Source organism: Hypanus sabinus, chromosome 11, assembly GCF_030144855.1.
Source record: "Hypanus sabinus isolate sHypSab1 chromosome 11, sHypSab1.hap1, whole genome shotgun sequence".
NCBI lineage: Eukaryota > Metazoa > Chordata > Chondrichthyes > Myliobatiformes > Dasyatidae > Hypanus > Hypanus sabinus.
The window spans coordinates 84,832,531-84,854,730 of NC_082716.1; the positions used below are offsets into that span (position 1 = coordinate 84,832,531).

General features: G+C 40.7%; 1 protein-coding gene across 1 annotated transcript in view; it reads left to right on the top strand.

Annotated features, from left to right (window-relative positions):
- Positions 1-22,200, top strand: part of astn1 (astrotactin 1) — a 2,712,832-nt gene that overhangs the window by 1,099,568 nt on the left and 1,591,064 nt on the right. Inside the window, exon 6 of the mRNA XM_059984849.1 lies at positions 2,014-2,160. Coding sequence (XP_059840832.1) covers positions 2,014-2,160 — 147 coding nt within the window. The remainder of the gene's footprint in view (positions 1-2,013; positions 2,161-22,200) is intronic.

The following is a 22,200-nucleotide window of genomic DNA, read 5'->3' on the forward strand; positions in this document are numbered from 1 at the left end:
TCGGCTCCACACATAGCTGTCCACTCTGATTCTTTAAGGGACCAATTTTATCCCTCACTATCATTTTGCTATTAATATAACTGTAGAAACCCTTTGGATTTATTTTCACCTTACTTGCCAAAGCAACCTCATATCTTCTTTTAGCTTTTCTAATTTCTTTCTTAAGATTCTTTTTACATTCTTTATATTCCTTGAGCACCTCATTTACTCCATGCTGCCTATATTTATTATAGATCTCCCTCTTTTTCAGAACCAAGTTTCCAATATCCCTGTACAGGTGTATAATACAACTGTAGCTTCTCACAATCCTCCACCCCATACCAGACGGAGATGCAGCCAGTGAATGCTCTCCATGGTACATCTGTAGAGGTTTTCCAGTGTTTTGGGTTATAAATGAAAATTTCTGCAGACTCCTAATGGAATATAGCCACTGTTTTGCTTTCTATATTGTTGCCTTGATAGGTTTTGGACCAGGTTAGATCCTCAGATGTATTGACACCCAGGAACTTGAAATAGTCTTCCTCTCTTACTCACACTGCAGTGGAAAAGCAGTGATCAAGGATACTCTCACACTGGCCATTTTACCTTCTTGACTCTCCCTTTGGGCAGAAGATACAGAATTTGAGACCATACTGTATACCTTCAGATTCAAGGACAGCCTCCATCCTCAGACTCCTGAACTTCTGATAAGGATGAACTCTTCATTTTGCAATCTCTACCCCAATGTATTTACCTTCTTGCACTGCACTCTCTTTGTAAGTGTAATACTCCATCTGCAATACCTTTTTCATTTATCTGCCTCAATGTATTTATGTATGGCGTGATCTGATTGGATAGAACACATACAGAAGTTTTAACTGTATCTTGGTACATGTGACAATAATAAACTAGTAATGATGCTGAGTTCCATCCTAGGATGTGCTGGGACACATCATCAGTGATGTAACCTGCGGTCACTAGGTGTTTTGGGTCTTTCAATGTTAGACACTCTCAACCATGCGACCCAGCCCTGGCTTATGTCCCAGCAGCCCTGGTCCACAGGTCATACCCCTTGATCCATAGCCATCTGGAGGCTCACTCAGCAGTCTCTGTATGGTCCTGATGGCTCTTTCAATATGAGTAATTGTGCTACGATACATTATTTCATCCATGTTTTCATACTAAGCTTTTATCTCTATATTCCTTGTAAACAAATAATTAATAGTATAATAATGAGCATGAGACTAACAGAAATGTACTTATTAAAATCCACTCTCTTTCTGATCTGTCGGCTATGTATTACTTCAGTTATATTATTCTCCTCCTCTCTTATTGTCCTCTTTCTCTCCTCCATTTGTTTTATTAACTCGAGCATCATCTCACCAGCTTATTTCTAATAGCTTTATGACTTCCGAACATTTGTCTTAAGTTTTGTAATGCAGGGGTTCCCAACTTTTTTAATGCCATGAAACAATACTATTAAGCAAGGGATTGGTAGACCCCAAGTAAGGAACCACTATTTTAACGAACTGAAAATCCCATCCATGGCCATCTGAAAAGTGCTTTCACTCAGCACAGGCCCTGTCCACAGACTGCCAACACTTTTATTCTTCCACCTCAAGTTGTTTTACTTCCATTGGACAATGATTGAATACTTGGAGTCAGTGGAAAATTTGAGAACACAATTCAAATTGCCAACTGGTTACTTAATCATCCTATTTCAATCTGGGGAAGAGCTGAGATGATCACCTCCCAGGAAGGTCACAAGAAAGCACCTGAATGAGCCTTCAGTTGCTTTTCCAAGGTGTTGTTCTCGTAAAGACTGTAGATAAGAAAACAGATTGATTCAGAGCTTTACGTATGAATTTCTTTGTCACATTCTTTCACATACCCATGTATGGAAACTTCCATTGCTTGCTACCATTAGTGCACCAGAGAAAAATATATCCCTTGTTTTTCTGATATTAGAAAATAATGAAAGTTTTCTTTATATCAAGAACTAACATGCTTTTTTCTTTGTCTGTTGGTTTACAGGTTCTCCCCGCAGCCCCATCAACAAAACCACCCTTACACTGATAAGTGTGACAGGTTGTGTAATTGGGTTGGTTTATGGCTCTCATGTGACCTGTCCTTTGTCTGTCAAAGTTATTCTTCACGTTCCTGAGCATCTTATTGCAGACGGTAAGTAAATCAGATCAATTGCTGATGGACTACTTTAGCGGTTGATGAGTGAGGCAGATCTATTATTGGTGAAAAGGTTATCTCAGCAATATTTATCAATGAGAAAATATTGTTAAAGGAATGGGGAATGGATATGTTTATTTTAAAGTAATAACATTACTTGGAGCTGCAAAAATGTCTATTTAGAAATAGAAACCAAGTGTCTGCTTGCACTTGGATTATTAACAAAAGCTATTTCACAACCACAGTAAATAAAGCAACTAATTAATTTATCAAATGGAGAGTGAAATAGAACCTTTATCTATCCCCTGCATTTATTATGTGTTGCAAATCCATTAGAAAGTTATTGACAACAAATCCTACACAAATAGTAGCAAATTTCTGCTTCTTTAATGAAGAGACGAAAATTTGTTCTATAATTACTCTGATCGAATCTATCCAAACACTAATCCTCATTAGCAAATAATTCAAAATTGGGGTTACACAGTTTTCAAGGTATTCTATGTTAAATAAGAGTCCTTAAATCTCAAAAAATAGTATGAAATAAATTACTAGTTTTACAGAATGTATTTCACCAACACCATGATTTGGCTTTGAAAAAGCAATCTTCAATATGCATTCTTTCTGTAATCAGCAAAGGAAGACTAGCAATGAAGTAGATGTTGTTCTTTCGGTGCTGCTTCCTTTCATTGAACTGCCCCTTCTGATCCTACATCACCCACAACCATGTAATTCCTAGTAGCATAGAACCCAGAACTAATAGGAAAAGAAAACATAACAGAGAATACCGCTCTGAATCCCTCATGTGATTGAGATTGCCCTGGGAGATCAGACAGATGAAACTGCACGATGCAGTCTCCATCTACGCCTCCAGTCAAGTACCTGTCCACCTCTTGTGATGGCCTGCAGTCAATATGGAACATACTAGCTGGCTATATATTCTAGAGCCTTTGCTCTGTAGCTGAAGGACTACCTAACAACTTACTGCTAAACAGAGATAATGTGAACACGTCCTCTTGTTCTTTCTGATCTGTTTACTTGCTGTGGTCTCTCAGTAAACATAATTGTTTAACTGATACAAGTTCCTGAAAATTGCTATTAATGTATTGATATGAAATCATGTTCCTGAAGATGATTCTTTGGTATCTGAAATTTCATGCCTTTCAGGGTGTTAGGTTTTCTGCCATTTAACTCAACTGGGAATATATTGGGGAGTTGTAACGAGAACATCTTGGACCACCAGGTGGTCTACAGCAGGAGTGATTGATAAGTTCATGGCCTAAGATAGATGGAGATGAGTTACATGCATGCGCAGCTCAACTGAGTGATAATGCAGAAAGTTTAAAGTTAATAACTCATCTCCTTCTACCTTAGGCAGCGAACTTAGCTATCACCCCTCGTACATCACAACCTGATATTATAATACACATGATTTTATAGAACAAAGGCTGGATAGCATTATTGTTTGTGGTTGTCTAAAGACAAAATGGAAGCAGTGTTGAAATAATTTTCATTTTCCTTCCCAGTAATACTTTGTTTTCAATTATCCATATAATATCAAATAAATTATTTGCAAAGAAATCTGCCACCACTTGTTAAAGCCTTCGTAATAAGTTGCCAGACAAAGATGTTCTCCACTGGGGTAAATCAAACAACAATTAGAAATTGGCTCTCTCACTCAGCTGGAATCACTTAAAGGCTGAAGCAGCAGAAATCTCTCAGAGGGTTGTTCAGCATGGATGTTTTTGCAATTAACTTATTTGCTGTTCCCTTTGGAAGAGGCTGATCACAAAGCATGGATTCCAGTGGATGGGAAGCACCCATCCCACTAATTGCCATTATGACTTTAAAGAATATACTTTGTCAACATTTCAAATGAACAGTAGATTGCAAAATCTCAACGTCAAGCTCAGCTGAGACCATTCTGCAAAAGGAAATTAGATTGGATGGCAGAGCAGTTATGTTACTGATCTAGATTAATAGCAAATTTACTATAATGTTGATTAACATTTGTAGCAATGACCTCAAAAAATCAGATGTCAGAAGGATAGAAAAGATTGCTTTCTTTGTGATAGAAATCTAAAACCAGTGGAGATACAGAGTGATTTTTGGGTTTCTATACATCAGTCATCAAAATATCAATGAAGATAATCAAAAAGGCTTCTGGAATGGTGGCCACTATATCCTTAGGATGGCAATTCAAGGTCTAAAGGGAATACTGTGCAAGTACACCTGGAGTGCCATGAACAGTGTTACTCTTCTCACCTTTGGCAGGATCTATTTGCCTCAAAGGAAGTGTGGGATAGATTTACTAGTTTGAAACCAGTACTCCAAGAGTTATATTGCAAGTAGACATAAGACAAACTTTGGTTATATCCCCAGGGATTTAGAAGTTTAAAAGCTGATTTGTTCAAAGATTTTATCAAATTCAGATAATTGACGGGCTATAGAGAAGACAACCATCTCCACTGTTTTGGGAGTATGGAGAACAGCTCAAAATCCGGATCCAGGTTTTTCGGTGGTATTAGGAAGCATTTTTGATAAGAAGAGAGTTTGTGATTGGACTTTTCTGTATATCAATGCTGATGCTTGATCATTTGGTTATCTGAAATCTGAGACTGATGGATGTTTGTTAACTGAAGGTCTTCAGGGCCATGGAATTAATCAATAAGGATAGGTCTTTCAATATGCAGCTGCTGATGGGTTCATGATTCAGACAGCTTAAATTTTCATGTACATTTTGTCTGGACTTTCATTTGTCACGCAGACTTGACTCATTAAGCACCTATTGAATCACAGAAAAGAAATAATAAAGAACATTATTAAAAACAAAATGGAAGTAAAAATTGCAGTGACTACTTCTCAAGAGAGTGGGCATGTGGTGAAACCAGGAGATGTGATATGTACCAGCTGCTCATATGACCATTCACCACCTGCTCCCAAAGCTCCACGTGACCCTGATCAGGGACTTGTCCGAAAGTGATCTGCAGACTAGCAGAGGGAAGGAGCACTTTACACTCCTTTAGTAGAGACCTATCTCCATCCTGCTGCCCAAAAAATGGGATTACTTTAATATGTTCATTTCTGACCTGCTGTATTTTGCTGTACTTTTTTTCCTTTTCCCTATTTCCTCAAGATTCCCTCATATGTGATCCTCTGTACAAAACAGCTTTTGTCTATTTACTGTTTAAACACTATAGGCTCACATCCCAATGTTTCAAAAACATTCCTTTACATAAACTAACATTCTTCCATTAAGGAACAACAAATTGCATTTATAGAGCACCTCTGGGGTGGCCAATTTGGTAGTAACATGGTTCTGCCTCTTTCTGATTGCCTCTCACCTTGTCTGTTATTTTCCGATCTCACTAGTATGTACTGCTTAGATATTGGCTGTTAATTCCAATTAAATCAGCTGCAATTTACAATTAGCTGGAATATCAATTTGTCTGTTCAACAAAGATACTCATTGATTTGCTGTGCAGGCATTTCTTGTTTAATCAGACTTCCCAGAAGTTCAGGAGCTTTACTTAGATTTTACACAAATGGTCTCAGTCCAAGAGCTTCCTCAAAGTTTCCTTTCTTTGTTCATTTCCTAATATTTATTATCCTTGATCAGTCCTACTTGTGTAGGATTATGCTAAAATAGCATGTATTCATCCAGTAGAAGAAATTTCAGTCATATTTACTTCTAGTATTTGATATTAATTAGTTCTCACCATAAAATATTCATTCTTGGGCTGTTTTGATTCTTGGTTTTGTCTCTATGACTGATAGCTGGACTAATTCAATTAACACTCAAACATGTACATGTAAATCAAAGAGATTCTTTAAATTGTTTTCCTGCTGAATTTTGAATTCTATAATCTGTAGTTGCAGAGCAATTCAATAGGAAGTGGAATTAGAGACTGGAGCTGTTATCCAATTGGGAAATAATACAGTAACACTCCAATATCTGGTATATCATTGTTTGGAAATTCCAATAGTTTGGCATCTTGCTTACTAAATGTAGTTTTCCACATTCCCTTTACAGATTTTGGTGTCCTCTTTCCCACACTACCTTTGAACACCCAGGGGCCTTGTTTCCCACACTGCCTTTGAACACCCAGAGGCCTTGTTCCCCACACTACCTTTCAACACTCCAGGGCCCTGTTTCCCACACTACCTTTGAACACTCCAGGGCCCTGTTTCCCACACTACCTTTGAACACTCCAGGGCCCTTTTTCCCACACTACCTTTGAACACTCCAGGGCCCTGTTTCCCACACTGCCTTTGAACACTCCAGGGCCCTTTTTCCCACACTACCTTTGAACACTCCAGGGCCCTGTTTCCCACACTGCCTTTGAACACCCAGGGGCCTTGTTTCCCACACTACCTTTGAACACTCCAGGGCCCTGTTTCCCACACTGCCTTTCAACACTCCAGGGCCCTGTTTCCCACACTACCTTTGAAAACCCTGTGGCTCTGTTTCCCACATTGCCTTTGAACATATCCTACATTCCTATTGCTCCCACTAAGTTTGTCACTGGTTAGTTGTTATTCAGCTGTGTAACAGCTAAGTAAAAGGAAATACAAAATGTATTGTGGTAATATGTGTGACATTCAGTAGTCTGGAAAATCTGCCTATCTGGCAGCACTTGATGTCTAATTATGTAGACATTTACAATGGTATAAATTGTCAAATGAGGTCCAAATTGGGATAGGATGGTTTTAAATTCGGTTATATTCATGTCTTCTTCATAAAGCTAAGTGCATGACTGTGCAAAAGTATGTCTCAAAGTTGAGCAGGCATCCAGCGGCAAGATTTTTTAAATCTGATTTTCTGTGAGACCCTGACAGTTCAGGCTAACAAAAACCCTCCACGTAGCAATCCTTGAATGAGCAGGCAATGTTTCCTCAAAACAGATATTAATTTAAATTTAAAAACGGTCCCCTTTCTTACAAAAGGAACAAAATAGTAGAACTTCAATTAAACCATCCATCGGGATAAATATACCTGACTTACAATTTAAACACATTCAAAATCTTTGTCATACTGTTCAAATTGCGGTAAAATGTTCCTTTTTTTCACACATTTATCTGGCATTGAACAAGGTAAGACATCTCCAACTGTGTGCCTGTGTGCATATATTGGCTCTTTCCTGTGAATGACTGTTTCTAAGTGTTTACATAACATGACTCCAAAGCATTTAACATATTGAAATTGGATGAATTTATTGCAGTGGTTTTTATAACTAATCCAGTGCGTACGTTTCTCTAGAGGAATACAAAACACCTCACTTATCAAAGGTCTATTTTTATTGCTTTGTTGCTTTTTTAAAATTTAATTTTATTATTTTTTAATTTTATTTTAGTGATACAGAATGAAGTAGGCTCTTCTGACCCTTTGAGCTGTGCTGCCCCAGTGGGACCCAGTCAAACCTATTTAACTCTACCCTAATCATGGGACAATCTATAATGAGCAAATTTTCCACAGGGAGGATGTACAGAGACTCCTTACAGAATGGCACTGGAATTGAACCCTGAATGCTGGAATGCTATTCAAAAGTTCAAAGGTTAATTTATTATCGAAGTATTCAACTCTGAAATTCTTCTCCAGATAGCCACAAAACTAAGGAAGAAAAGAAAGGCAGCATGATAAAGAGTTGACACAAGGAACAGTGGTTTGAAAAGTTTAATTGGATTAAGAAAACATATGATGTAATATAATTTCCTTTATCCCTTTCGTCTAGTTTCATCATTTATGAGCTTCTTTATTAGGCCTAGTTGCATTACTTAATAAGGAGGTTGCAAATCCATAAATGGTAAATAAACATTGATGGTAGCATATTTATTATTCATTACTTCAAGCACCTTTTGCTTTATGTGCTCTTTCCCCAACCACTAATCATGATGACATTTATCAAACAGACTGAAAATATCTGAAAAAGACTTGTATTTAAGAGTAATTGTTGATAAAAGGGTAACTACTGAACAAGGATATAATTGCATACAGTATAATACATAATTTATATGTTATATATTAGACCATTATATATAATTTATATATATTATTAATGTAATATATAAACATACTGGGTAAGTTAATTGGTCATTGTAAATTTTCCCATTATTAGGTTGGGGCAGGGGTTCCAAGTCCCTTTTTTATGACATGGACACTACCATTAAACAAGGAGTCTTGTACCCCAGGTTGGGGACCCCTGGATTAAGGTGAATTAGGGTTATGGGGCTGCTGGAGCACTGTGGTTTGAAAGGGCCTACTCTGCACGTATCACTATAGAATTAAATAAATTACTAATTTGTAGGATGAACAATCAATCATTGCAAGATTGACTGCTCTGCTTACATATTGTAATATTTGTATATTCTTCTGCAGCCTTCAATAACCAATCCAGTAGTTTCAAAGGTTAGCCATTGCTGTAATGTATCAACAGGATAATATAATAAGCTTTGAGGTCAGGTGCTCTGTTTTCATATCATTGATTGAAGGGCGTGTATTATCTGGCACAACCAGGAGGTGCTCCTGCCAAAGAATCAATTACACACAAGAAAATGTAGACTTTTATGATATCATACAAAAGACAATGGCTGAAAATATTCTTTTCCCTTAAGTAGGTGTATTAAATGGGTCCAGTCCAGGGACACTACAAATAATTCTCCTAATCCCACTGACACTTGGTTTCTAATCACTCTCTTGCATCTGCATTTTTCAGAAATTGAATAGCATATTTTCTCAGAGATTGTATAGTTATGGTTTGCTAATAAAACTGTACAGTGGACTTGTGAATCTGATCTTGGTGCCTGCTTTTGAAAGGCACTTGCCCACTGGAGAATGCCAGAGTAAAGATTCTGATTGTATGAAGTGAGCTGGCAGGAGCGGATCTTCTGCTCTGGAACTCGTAGATACTGACCTCCACATCCTGATGGGCAATGTCCAAAGATGTAAGGACATGCAGGTTATCAAGTATGCCAGTCTACCAATCCCCATGGAAGATCATTGTCATATAGCACAGAAGCAGACACAAATCAGTGTCAACCATCAAGTAATCTGCAGAGAGCAAAGCTGGAAGAAATTTCAGGACGTTGTTCATGTGCTTGCTAGTGTTCTGACCTGACACAACCTGTTGATGAATGCTGCCCTATCATAATTACACCTTCAGCACTGTTGCTGTAACATGTACCCACTCTTTCCTACATATACGCCACTCACACATATATGTGCACACAAGCAAGCAATTTCTAGTCAATATATTGAATAGGGAGGAGAAACAGCATGATTGAAAGGGAGATAAATCCTCCTGCACAAATCAATTTTTTAGACTTTCCAGTCTAAAGAATATCGAAACACTTGGAGTGATTACTTGACTACAATGGAGAACATTTCTCTTGCAGATGTTTGAACAAATGAAGTCATACTAATAGCAAGCTGCTCATTCCAATTGCAATTTTAAGCACAGACATACAGCACTGGCAGAGCATTCAGCCCATAATGTTGTGCCTACCTTGATGCCAATTTGTACCAAATGTGCTCCTCTGGTTTATCTCCCATATCCCTCCACTCTTTTCATACTTACGTGTCCATCTAAAAGCCTCTTAAATTCTACCAAACTGCATGCTTCCATTACTGCTATTGATAACCCATTTCATGCACCAACTACATATTACTTATAAAAATAAGACTTGATCCTTACGTCCCCTTAAAACTCTTCCCTCCCCACCTTAAAAGGATGTGCCCTGATGTTTGACACTTCTCCCCTGGGGATAATGCTCCCCAGCCTCCCTGTCTACATTTCCCAAAATTTTAGCATTCTAGTTTTATGGGTTCTGAAGTGACTAACAAGGCTGATATGGGAAGCTAGACTCTCCAAACTGCGGCACAGGACAACCTGCACAGGTAGGTTGGTTGTGAACCAATAAAATAGCTTCCACCATTTACATTGCGCTTCTGTGCTCTCAAAGTATGAACTTCACATTCTTAATATGTTTAATCTCCACAATGAGGAGTCATGGACCAGGTATTCCCAGAACCCATTAAGGATGTAGCATTCTTTCAAAGGGGCTTTGAAGATATCCTTGAAACATATTCTCTGTCCACCTGCCGGTCTTTTCCCATCTCAAAGCTCAGAGTAGCATGTCTTTTGCAGGAGTCTGGTGTTGGGCATGCAACCAATGTGGCAATTAGGGCCACAATGCTAGGGATGTTTGTTGGATTATCTTGCTTATCTGATCTTATACTTACCTTATTGTGGAGATAAAATTGGCAGTGTCTTTGTGATATGTGTGATGGAAATGCTCCAAGTCTCATAGGAGAGTATATTCCTATATTTCAAGTATGTAGGAGAAGAGGAATCACCACTGACCAGCAGCCACAAGCTTTGTGCCGAATCTGAAGGAGCCACAAGCACAGGTGGAGCAGCGACTGCCAGGAGGAGGGATCATGAATGTGGTCAGTTGTACATGGCAGATGGTAATAGGGAATGGAGCCAGATGTGTGCGCATGGTTGATTTCCAGTAATAGACCCAGATGTGGAGCCAGAACTAATCACTGGGAACATCTAGAAGTAATTGCTGGGAATGGAGGCAGGTGTGTGGCCAAGGCAAGGGTTGGAAGTGGAGTCATGTGAACAGCTAGACCCAGCGGGTTGTGGACACCACTAGGGGCCTGGAATGGAGTGAGGCATGTGGCCAGATCTAAGGCTGTGTCCCTGTACTTTTACTAATCATCACTATCTTTGCATTCATTTGACTTGCCATTGAAAGTTCACAGGAGATCACACACTCATCTGATGAGAAAAACCCACAATGGAGTGGAGGAGGATTGAAGTCTTCCTTTCTAAGCTTAAATTTGGTGATGTGAGGTCATGACTGTTAATAGTGAGGTTCTTATCTCTATGATGCAAGACAGACGGTTGGACAACCAGATGCAGCAGCTCTATGAATGGTGAAATGGTACCCTTTAGCTGATGCAATTGGCTCAGATGAGTATGCACAAGGGCACGCATTTCCTGGTGGAACACCTTTCCCTAAAATCTCAGAGCAGCCAACAACTTCAACTGCTAAGAAGAGGTGGGCATCTTAATGGCAGCAGGAAATGGCACTCACACAGTGCGGTGGATTATGAGTGAGGTTTTTATATAGGATATACATTCATCAGTGGAAACTCCACCCAGTTGTATCAAGTCTGTACTCTATTGTTATTTGTTTATTTGTTTTTGGTTATTGGCGTATTATTTATTTATACAATGTGGAACAGGCTCTTCTGGCCCAGCAACCCTAGCCTAATCACAGAACAATTCACAATGACCAGTTAACCTACTAACCAGTACATCTATGGAATGTAGGTGGAAACCAGAGTACCTGGAGGAAATCTATGTGCTCACAGGAATAATGTACAAATGTCTTACATTTGGGACTGGATTTGAACTCTGAACTTTGACACCCTGAGCTGCATTAGTGTTACGCCAACCACTACACTCCTACTGCTATTATTATTGGCACATGTACGGAGATGTAGTGAAAAGATTTTACTTTGCCTGCCATTCGAAGAGATCATTCCAGACAAAATTACATTGAGGCAGTAAAAAGAAAAGAGAATGTGGAATATATAATGCTGCAGATACAGGGTGGTGTAGTGTTGGTGGACAAATGAGGTCCAAGGACCATAACGCAGTTGCTTAGTAGTTCAAGAGTTCAATTCTAATACAGGAAAGTTTCAGTTAACTGTAAGATAGAGACTGCACTCAAGTCTGGTGTTTGATGTTCTCAGGTTTATTTATCTTCTGCCTGATTGGACAGGATAAAAGGAAAATAACCAGGATGGGAGGGACTCTTCATTATCTTGACTGTTTCCCAAGGCAGCAGGAAGCATAGACAGAATCAATGGAGGGAAGGTTGGCTTGCAGGATAAACTGGGCTGCATTCACAACTGCAATTTCTTGTGGTCTTGGACAGAGCAGGTGTCATACTATATTGTGATGCATCCAGATGCAATGCTTTCTATGGTGCATCTGTAAAAAGGATGGTGAGGATCCTCAGATGCATGTAAAAGTTCCTCATTGCTTGCAACTATTGGAGAGGCGATGATGTCTAGAGTGAGACTGAGGCACTGTAATCTGGCATAGCAGATGGCAATGCCTTGGGATACAGCTCAACATCAGTACCCCAACTGCTGGAAACAATGCCCTTGCACATGTGTCCTAGCTAACTGTCCCAAACATCTGCCACCCATTGCAAGTTGGTGCTGTTGTCAGATGGGCCATGGAGGTCCAAATCTCCTCACTATTGATCTTTGGGGATATGCACACTCCTGTGAAAAGGAGCTGCTGTGAATAGAGCACTGCCCCAAAACACTCCACAGTGTTTCCTGACCAGATGGAGTATTCCACTGGGGGACATTAAGAATTTGAATTTCACAAGGACGGATGTTAACTGTGAGTATTCTTGTGTTGAACTTCCTGTAAGAGCCAGTGCATTAATGTCTTGCAGACAACATCTGCCCACCTCAGCTCTAGTAGGTAGAATTATGGAAATGGCAAGCATAATTATGTGGACAGTGCAAACTACGAAGTTTAACATATGTATTACTTATTCACCAAAAAAAGCGAAATTCACCTGCACAATGTACAGAAACATTGTACAATGCTAAAGGATTCTCATGCCTGTACAATTTCAGCAACCTTGTAGTGACAACATATGCTGTAGAGTGAGTTGTCAGGAGCCTGTGACCATTGATTCAGAGGTGTGAACACTACCACTGAGCCAAAGCTGACACCAAACTTTTTCTACTTTGCCATACCAAAGTGTTGATCGCTGGGGAACACGGTTGTCATGCTGTCGACATTTTTGTTGCACTAGAGAGCGAAGCTATGCAATTGGATTCATTTGTGCACAGCTTTTATGTGCAGGGCGCAAGCAGCAGCGATGTTTGCCTGGGGTAAATCATTCCAGGGATTGCTGCTGAGGAAAATTGTGCCTGTCAGGAAATTGCCTCCATGCCCAGCGAACTGTTCTTAATACTGGCTGTGCATTTAATGGTGTCACCAAGTCAGGTACTGCATATGCTTTACCAATGTGAAGCAGCAGCTGGTGGAGCCATCTTTTTGATCCAAATTCAGTCCTCATCTCCAGTGTTGTCTAATTGAAGTCTACACATTTTACACAGAACTGTGAGGGGTATAGGTACGGTAAATGCAAGCAGGCTATTTTCCACTGAGGCTGGGTGGGACAACAACTAGAGGTCATGGGTTAAGAGTGAAAGGTGAAAAGTTTAAGGGGAACATGAAGGGAAACAACTTTTCTCAGAGGGTTGAGAAAGTGCGGAACAAACTGCCAGCACAAGTGGTGTATGTGAGCTTGATTTCAACATTTAAAACAGGTTGGATAGGTACATGGATGGTTGGGATTTTCAGGGCTATGATCCCAGTGTGGGTCAATAGGAGTAGGCAGTTTAAATGGTATTGTATGAACTAGTTGGACTCTGTCTATATGACTACACAGATTTACTCCAGGAGCTCTGGTTTCCTTTTGCATCCCAATGATGGAGCTGTTTAATGAGATAATTGTCCCCCCTCCCCCCCAGTGTGTGAGTGGTAGAATCAGGGGTGAGGAAGATGTGGTTTATGAGAAGGTGTGGAGATATATGTAGGATTAGTGCAAATGGGTGGATGATGGACTCTGCGGCTGAAAGGCCTGTTTCTGTGCTGTGACTAGTTGAAAGGAGAGATGTTAGTCTATTCTGTGAATTTTAATACTCACTTTCATAGAACATAGAATAATACAGCACAAGAGTAGGCCCTTCAGCCCAAATTAATTCAATTAATTCCGATCAATCACTTTCGCTGGCATATGGACAATATCTCACCATCTTCTGCACTTTAAGTGCCTATCTAATAGCCTGTTAACTGTTTCTATCAAACCTCCACCCCTGTCAGTATATTCTAGGAATTCACCACACTGAGTAAAAGAAAAACTGTCCCACTCATCTCCTTAAATTTACCCTTTCTCATTTTAAATGCAAGCCCTCTACTATTAGACACTTCCAACCTAGGAAAATGATACCAACTTTCAAGTTTCAAGTTGAAAATAAATATATTTATAAATGTATGCATAAGTCACCATATACTACGCCGAAATTCTTTTTCTTGCAGACATTCACAATAAAACAAAGAAATACAATAGAATCAATGAAAAATACACAAAGACTGATATTCAACCAATGAGAAGACAAAGAAGCCAAATTATGCAAATAAAATAAATAAATAAAACTGAGGATACAAGCTGCAGAGTCTTTGAAAGGGAGTCTATATTTTGTGCAATCAGTTCAATTCAACAATCAGGCTCCTGAATTAGCATGGATATCTTCACTCACCAGTGTTGAGGTGATTGAAGATATCCATGCTGGTTCAGGAGCATAACACTGAAGAGTTATTCCTGAACCTGGTGTTGTGGGACCTAAAGCTTCTTTACCTCCTTCCCTTCCCAATGGTTGCACCGAGAAGGGAGCATGGCCTGTATGGTGGGGCCCTTGATGATGGGCGCTGCTTTCTTGGGACCAGCCTTCTTGTAGATGTGCTGAATGGTTGGGAGGGCTTTGCCTGTGATGGACTGGGCTGCATCCATCAGTTTTTGGAGGCTTCTCCATTCATGGACATTGGTGTTTCCATACCAGGCCATTTTACAACCAGTCGGATACTCTCCTCTGTGCCTCTACAGAAATTTGTCAAAGTGTCAGATGACATGGCCTAAGATTGTAAGAAAAAAGGCACTGCTGTGCCATTTTGCAATGGCAATTGCACACTAGTCCCAGAACAGATCTTTTGAAATGTTAACAGCAAAGAATTTAAAGTTACTGACCCTCTCTGCCTCTGATCTCCTATTGAGGACTGTCTCATTGACCTCCAGTTTCTTCCTCCTTTGGTCTTTGGTTTTGCTGACATCAAGTGAGAGTTTGTTGTTGTGTCACCATTCGACCAGATTATTCAATCTCCCTCCTATGTACCGATTTGATACCACTTTTGATTCGGCCAATGACAGTGGCACCATCAGCAAACTTAAATATGGCATTAGAGCTGATCTTAGGTTCAGTCATAAGTATAGTGAGCAGAGCTGGGGACTAAGTACACAGCCCTTGGTGTACCCTTGCTGATGGAGATTGTGGAGGAGATGTTGTTACTAATTTGAACTGACTGGGGTCTGCAAGTGAGGAAATCAAGGATCCAGTTGCACAAGGTGGTATTGAAGCCAAGGTCATGGCACTTATTGATTAAAGTCTGCTCTGACTTTGCCTCTTATAATTCTATATACTTCTATCAGGTCTCCTCTCAGCCTCCATCACTCTGGAGAACAACCCTAGTTTGTAGACTTCACCTTGTAGAACATACTCTCTATCCAGGCAGAATCTTGGTAAAACACTTCTTCACCCTCTTAAAAGCCTCCATATACTTTCTATAATGGGGTAACCAGAGGTGAATGCAAAAGCCATAAGAACAATTTGGGATGAGGTGGCAAATAAAGGGTCCGCCCTGTCCACAGCGATCCACATTCTTCATAGGGGATGATAGATGAGTAGATCTCAGTCCACTGAGATTCCAATCAAATCCAGGGCCTGTGCTGCTATATCTGTGCCCTGGATCAATCTGAAATTCACAAGAGTGTGTGGTGGGGGCACTTGTGATGTAGGAATTCCAGTTTCTAGGCACTAGTTGTTTGTGGTTATCTGGCATTCTTCTTGGACTGGAGATTGATGTCCTGCTTGCAGTATAACATCACGCTGCCTGCTGAGTGCAGCCAAGGCATAATGACAGGTTGCATTAGCAGAGGACTCAGCTGTGCCGAAGACTAACATTTCCTCTTGCAGTATAGCCACTGCCTGTCCTGAGATTAGACTGTGGCAATTGTGGTTGAGCATGGCTCAGGTATGCATTCAATTCCTCTGATTCTTTACTTTTGGTGAAGTGAGGGGCTGTGAGTATTTCACTGCGGACATGACCTCAGGTGCTGTTTGTGTGCACATTTCTCTCTCAGTGCATGAAATTTGACTTTAGTATCAGAGTTATAAGTCACAGAAGCAGGCCCTTTGGCCTAACTCACCTGCACCGAACAGTCTGCCTAGCTAAGCTCATCCCATTTGTCTGTATTTGATCCATATTCCTCAAAACCTTTTCTTATTGACATACCTGTACAAACATTTTTTACACGTGCATATCAGCAAATCCAATAACGTCAAATCTTGCTAAGCAGCCTCACGTGCAGCACTTTGTCAAACGCTTTCCAAAAATCCAAGTAAACATCATCTACTGACTCTCCTTCGTCTATCCTGCCTGGTATTTCCTCAAAGAGTTCCAACAAATTTGTCAGGCAAAATTTCCCCTTCGGAAAACTGTGCTGATTTCAACCAATTTTATCACATGACTCCAAGTATCCCAGAACCACATCCGTAATAATAGACCCTAACAACATACCAGGCAGGCTACCTGGCCTATCATTTCCTGTCATTTGTCCCCCCCCACCTTCGTAACTCTCCCCTTCGTAAAGAGTAGAACAATATTTGCAATCTTCCATTCCTCCAGATTCATTCCAGAATCTAGTGGCTCTTGAAATATCATTGCTAATGCCTCCACAATCTCTTCAGCTACCTCTCTCAGAAACCTGGGGTGGTAGTTCATCTGGACCAGGTGATTCATTTGTTACTGTAAATAACCTTCAGTGCAAGTGGGTTGAAGAGGATTGGAGCAGATGGAAAGGGCATGGGAGAGAGAATAGTTCTTAGACAAATGAGATTAATAAAATCACTCTAAGACTTACCCTTTGTCATTTGAAATAAGTTTATATCTGTATGAACTGTAACTAATCCATAAATTTACTTCAGAATGCTTATTTTGTATCTGCCTTTTTATTTGAAAGTGGGGTTGACGATGAGTAATGGCAGAAATGTGTGTCTCCAGCAGATGCACTCAAGGAGCTAGGCACATAATGGATCGTCGTCATACTCCACAGATACGTGCAGTGTAGTTTTTGACCTATGCTGTGATTAGAGTTCAGCCAGACTTTATTCAGGACTTCCTGAGTGAAGTGTGAACATCACTCGAGTAAAGGGCAGGCTGCAGTGACTGTCACTGAAGTCCAACTAGGAGAAATACTGGTGGAAATAAAATCAACTGCTGGATGCCTCTCTCTCCCTCCTCTTCTGCCCTCTTCCAGCAACTTGCATTTCTCTGGTTATTCTGTTAATCATGCAGAGCAGCAACAAAAAAACACAAGACATCTCCCCATGTTTGGAAGCTATTACTTAAGTTCCTTTAAAAGGGAGATCAGCACCAGGCAAATTACACAATAGTAACAGCCAATCCTTCTGGCAAATGGGCATGGACTCTTAACACATAGGACTGCATGATGTTGGTGATGAAGTATTTTCCTTTATTTTCTCTTGTACAGGGTATTCATTGAATAGAAGAGTAGGGAGGTTAGGATACAACTTTATAAAATGTTAGTTTGACCACAGCTGGTGGCCAGTGTGTGGAACAGGTCACCATGTCATCAGTAGGAGATGATGGTATCATACAGAGTGGAAAGGATACTTCATGGGATTTTGCCTAGGCTGAAGTGTTTCAGATATGAATAGAGAGTAGATGGGTTGTATTTGTTTTCTTTGAAGCAGAGAGAGCCAAGAAGAGATTTGATTGAATGAATGATGAGAAATACTTTACCACAGCAGAGAATGTAGGTTTAAGGTGAGAGAGGGGAAATTGAGATACATTCTATATTTCATCTATAAAAATATTGTATCGCTTGAGGGAAAAGTGTAGATCGATACTCTTGGAACATTAAGGAAGTATCTAGCTGAGCTCCTGAAACACCCTGGCAAAAGAAGACTACAAACTTATGAATGAGATGAGTACACTTAATAGCTGACATGGGCCAAATGGCCTGTCTGCAGGTTCTTGATGAGTAAGGGCATGAAAGGTTATGGGGAGATGGAATGGCAGAGTAGACTCAATGGGTGAATAACCTAACTTTGCTCCTTTGTCTTAACTTTCTCTGTCACACATTGTCCTTTCATTGTCACTCTTAAGGTCATGGCTGAATAATTTTATGACTCAATTTCTTGTCTGAGTCCAATAATATCTTTGATTTGTCAGTGGTCTAACAATACATCTAGCTCAGCTTCAAATATACATAATGACTCACTATTCCCAGCCTCCTGGGGTTGAGACTGCTGAAAATTAATAGACATTCTGAGAAATGAAAATCCTTTAAATCTCAGTCATATGTAGTTACCTTTCATACAGAGATGAAGACCCTTGGTTTTATGCTGACTGACCAAGGGGAACATCCTCTCAAGTTCCAGCCTACTAGGATCCTTAAAGATTTCAGTTCAATAGCTCCTCTCCTAAGAGAGAGAGAGAGTAAAGACCTTTATTGTTCACTTGTTCATCATAAGACATCCTTCCTCAAAATAACTTACTGAACTCTCTCTGCACCACACCTTAGACCCACATATCCTTCTTCAAATGAGACTAAAATTCTACACAGTGCACCAGATATGGACTGAGCAAAATACTTCTCAATTTCAGAGCAAAAACTTCTGTACCATACCACTCCAATCCTTACAATAAAGGCCCGTGTTGCATTTGCCTCCATAATCACTTGCTTCAACTGTGTTTCACCATTTTTGCACAAGTACACCTTTGAAAGTGAGTGTTTAATGTTTTCAGGTCAATTTAAATCCTGCCCTCATCCAGAAAAGTCACAGATTTCTCATACAGCAGGCACAATAGAGCCGAACCTTAAAATGGAATGCTATAAATATGAAGCAGGTGAGGACTGGAAGCCATTGTAGGTCAGTGTATAAAAGCATGCTGGGAACTGAGTTTCAGATTCATTTATTTATTAAATTTGGAGCAAAGTTTATCATTTGTGCTAAAGATGTGCTGGGGACATCATGCAAGTGTTGCCACATGTTCTGGTGCCAACATAGAATGCCCACAACATTCGGTAGAACTACAGAAGCAACAACAGCGGAACAACAGCAAAACCAGGCCTATTCCTATGCACAGTACACACACAGATAGTCCTCCAGCCCCAGAACAGGTCACCTTCTCTGGCCTTGTGGACTTGCTGACATGGTTTCTTCTATCTCTGGGCTTCTGAGCGAACTTCAAGTTTTGATCTTCTGTATCGACGCAGGACTCACTGATGACAATGAATGAGGACCCCAAACTCCAGGTCTTAGATGTCAGACTCTCCGATGCCCAGGTCCTTGAACAATAGGCCTCAAACTCTTGTCTTTGGTGAGTCACATAGTTAGGGGGGTCAATGCCCATCGTTCCTGCTGCCCATACTGAAGTCTGATCCTGGAACCTGCCGACGACTGACTTGGTGAGGGATGGGATGGTGCTTCGGATGCTAGCCCTTGACCTAGTTGGTCTGAAAGCTTGACATCCAAACCATGGATGTATTTTGTCACAAGTCTATGTCACTGGCCTTGGAATGCAGAATGGAGGCCTAGGCATTGGCTTGATCTCAAACTCCCCCGCATCCCTGTCGCTATATCTTAATCTGACCCCTAACTCCTCTCTCTGTCCATAACACTTTACTACAAACTTAAAAATCAGCTAGGTCTGAGTCTCAACAGCCACCATAGCTCACTGCCATCTTGACCGGAAGTTTAATGAAGTAAAAAGTTTGGGCTGACTAAGTTTTCCTCAGTGAAGCAATAAGATGGATAATTTACCTCTTCTCCTCACCTACCTATCACTTCCCCTGGGTTCCTTCCTCTTTCCCTTTCTCCCATGTCCACTCTTCTCTCCTATCAGGCTCTTTCTTCTTCAGCCTTTTGCCTTTTCAAATTATTATCTCTTAGCTTCTTACCTCTTCCCCCCTCGCCCTCCCTGACTCATCTGTCTTCACCTATCATCCCCTAGCCTGTCCTCCTTCCCCTCCCCCCACCTTCTTATTCTGGTGTCTTCCACCTTCTTTTCCAGTCCTGATGAAGGGTTTCGACCTGAAATGTTGACTGTTTATTCATTTCCATGGATGCTGGCTGACCTGCTAAGTTCCTCCAGCATTTTGTATGTGTTGTTAATTTAGTATTGTGTTAGTGAATAAAATACGTTAGAGGTAAGAAATTCTGTGGCAGATGGCATGAAGTGCAGGCAAAGATGAGTGATGTGAAGTAGGTGCAAGTAAACAATCTCTGTGATGGCTTCTAAGTTCAATTTGAATCTGTTAGGATAAAATGCAACCAACAACTTTCTGTGCTGTACCATTCTGTGGCCCACAGTTCAAATTCGAGTTCCAAGTTCAATTATCATTCAAACACACATGAATACAGCCAAACATAACAGCGTTCCTCTGGGGCCAAGTTGCAAAACACATTACCAACAGCACACAGCATGTAGCACAAGTAGAAAATATGGTTACAGTTTCAAAAAAAGCATGCAGTCAGAAAGAGAAAAAATGTACAACGCAAATCCCTGAGTTGTCCTGGTCAAACTTGTTCTTCAACTGAGCAAACACTGGAGAGCAGCACTGAGCGAGCACCAGAGAGCAGGACCAAGCACCAATGGGATGGGCCAGCCTGCAACTCAATATGAATTACAGCAGATCACAGAGAGTGCCAGTGTCTCTTTCACTGGCAACCGCAAGAAGTAACTGTGAGGCAGGAAACACTTTTCTCTGCAACAATCAAGACAACTCAGCTCCCAGGTCATCAGACTCCACACAGAGCCAGTGAACCGGACTTGCAGTATTTTACATTACCAGTGTCTAGCGGAGTCCTGCGATTGCCATAAAAATCTCTAAGACAAACTCTCGCACCCATGACACGGTCAGGAAATAACAGTACGCAACAAATCCAGGAACATTGCAACAATAGACAATAAGTCCAGCTCAGTTGCTATTGAGTGACATACTAAAGGAATAGCCTGGCAGTAATTACTGTTCTAGGCATCCAGAAGTGAGTTGCAACTGTAAAAGGGATGTGCAAGATGAACAAATATACTTTCAATTGTTCCTGAGCTGGTCCCTGCATTCAAGCACATTGTCATCTTACCGGAAGCAGTAGCACATCGGCATGCTTGGACGTCAGTGTTGTACAGACCTACAAGAGCCTGCTCCTAATCAATTTAACCCCTCCTTACAATATAGCCCAGAACTATCAATTTATTCTTATATCCATGTGAATATTTAATAGTTCCTTAAATGTCTATAAATGCCCAATTGTATTAGCCTCTACCAGCATCCACAGCTGTGTGTTCCAGATACATACCACTCTCTGCATAGGTGACAGGAACCATTAATGCTCTAGGACAAAAGGTACTGACTCTCCAATCTATTCTCAGCTGTGTGCTCCAGGTACCATCCACACTCTGCAGAGGTGACAGGAACTGTTGATACTCTACGTCAAAAGATACTGACTGTCCAATTATTTCACAGCTGTGTGTTCCAGATAGCTACCACTCTATGTGCAGGTGACAGCAACCGTTGATACTCTAGGAGAAAAGGTACTGACTGTACAATCGACTTTCAGCTCTGCGTTCCAGATGCCAACCACTCTCTGCAGAGGTGACAGGAATAGTTGAAACTCTAGGACAAAATGTACTGACTGTCCAATCTATTCTCCGCTGTGTATTCCAGATACCTACCACTCTCTGCATAGGTGACAGGAACCGTAGATACTCTAGGACAAAAGGTACTGACTGTCCAATCTATGTTCACCTGTGTGTTCCGGATACCTACCACTCTCTGCAGAGGTGACAGAAACTGTTGATACTCTAGGACAAAAGTTAATGACTGTCCAATCTTTTCTCAGCTGTGTGTTCCAGATACCTACCACCCTCTGCAGAGGTGACAGAAACAGTTGATACTCTAGGACAAAAGGTACTGACTGTCTAATCTATTCTCAGCAGTGTGTTCCAACTACCTACCATTCCCTACGTAGGTGAGAGGAATCAACAATTCTCTAGGACAAAAGGTACTGACGGTCAACTCTTTACTCAGCAGTGTGTTCCAGACACCGACCACTCTCTGCAGAAGTGACAG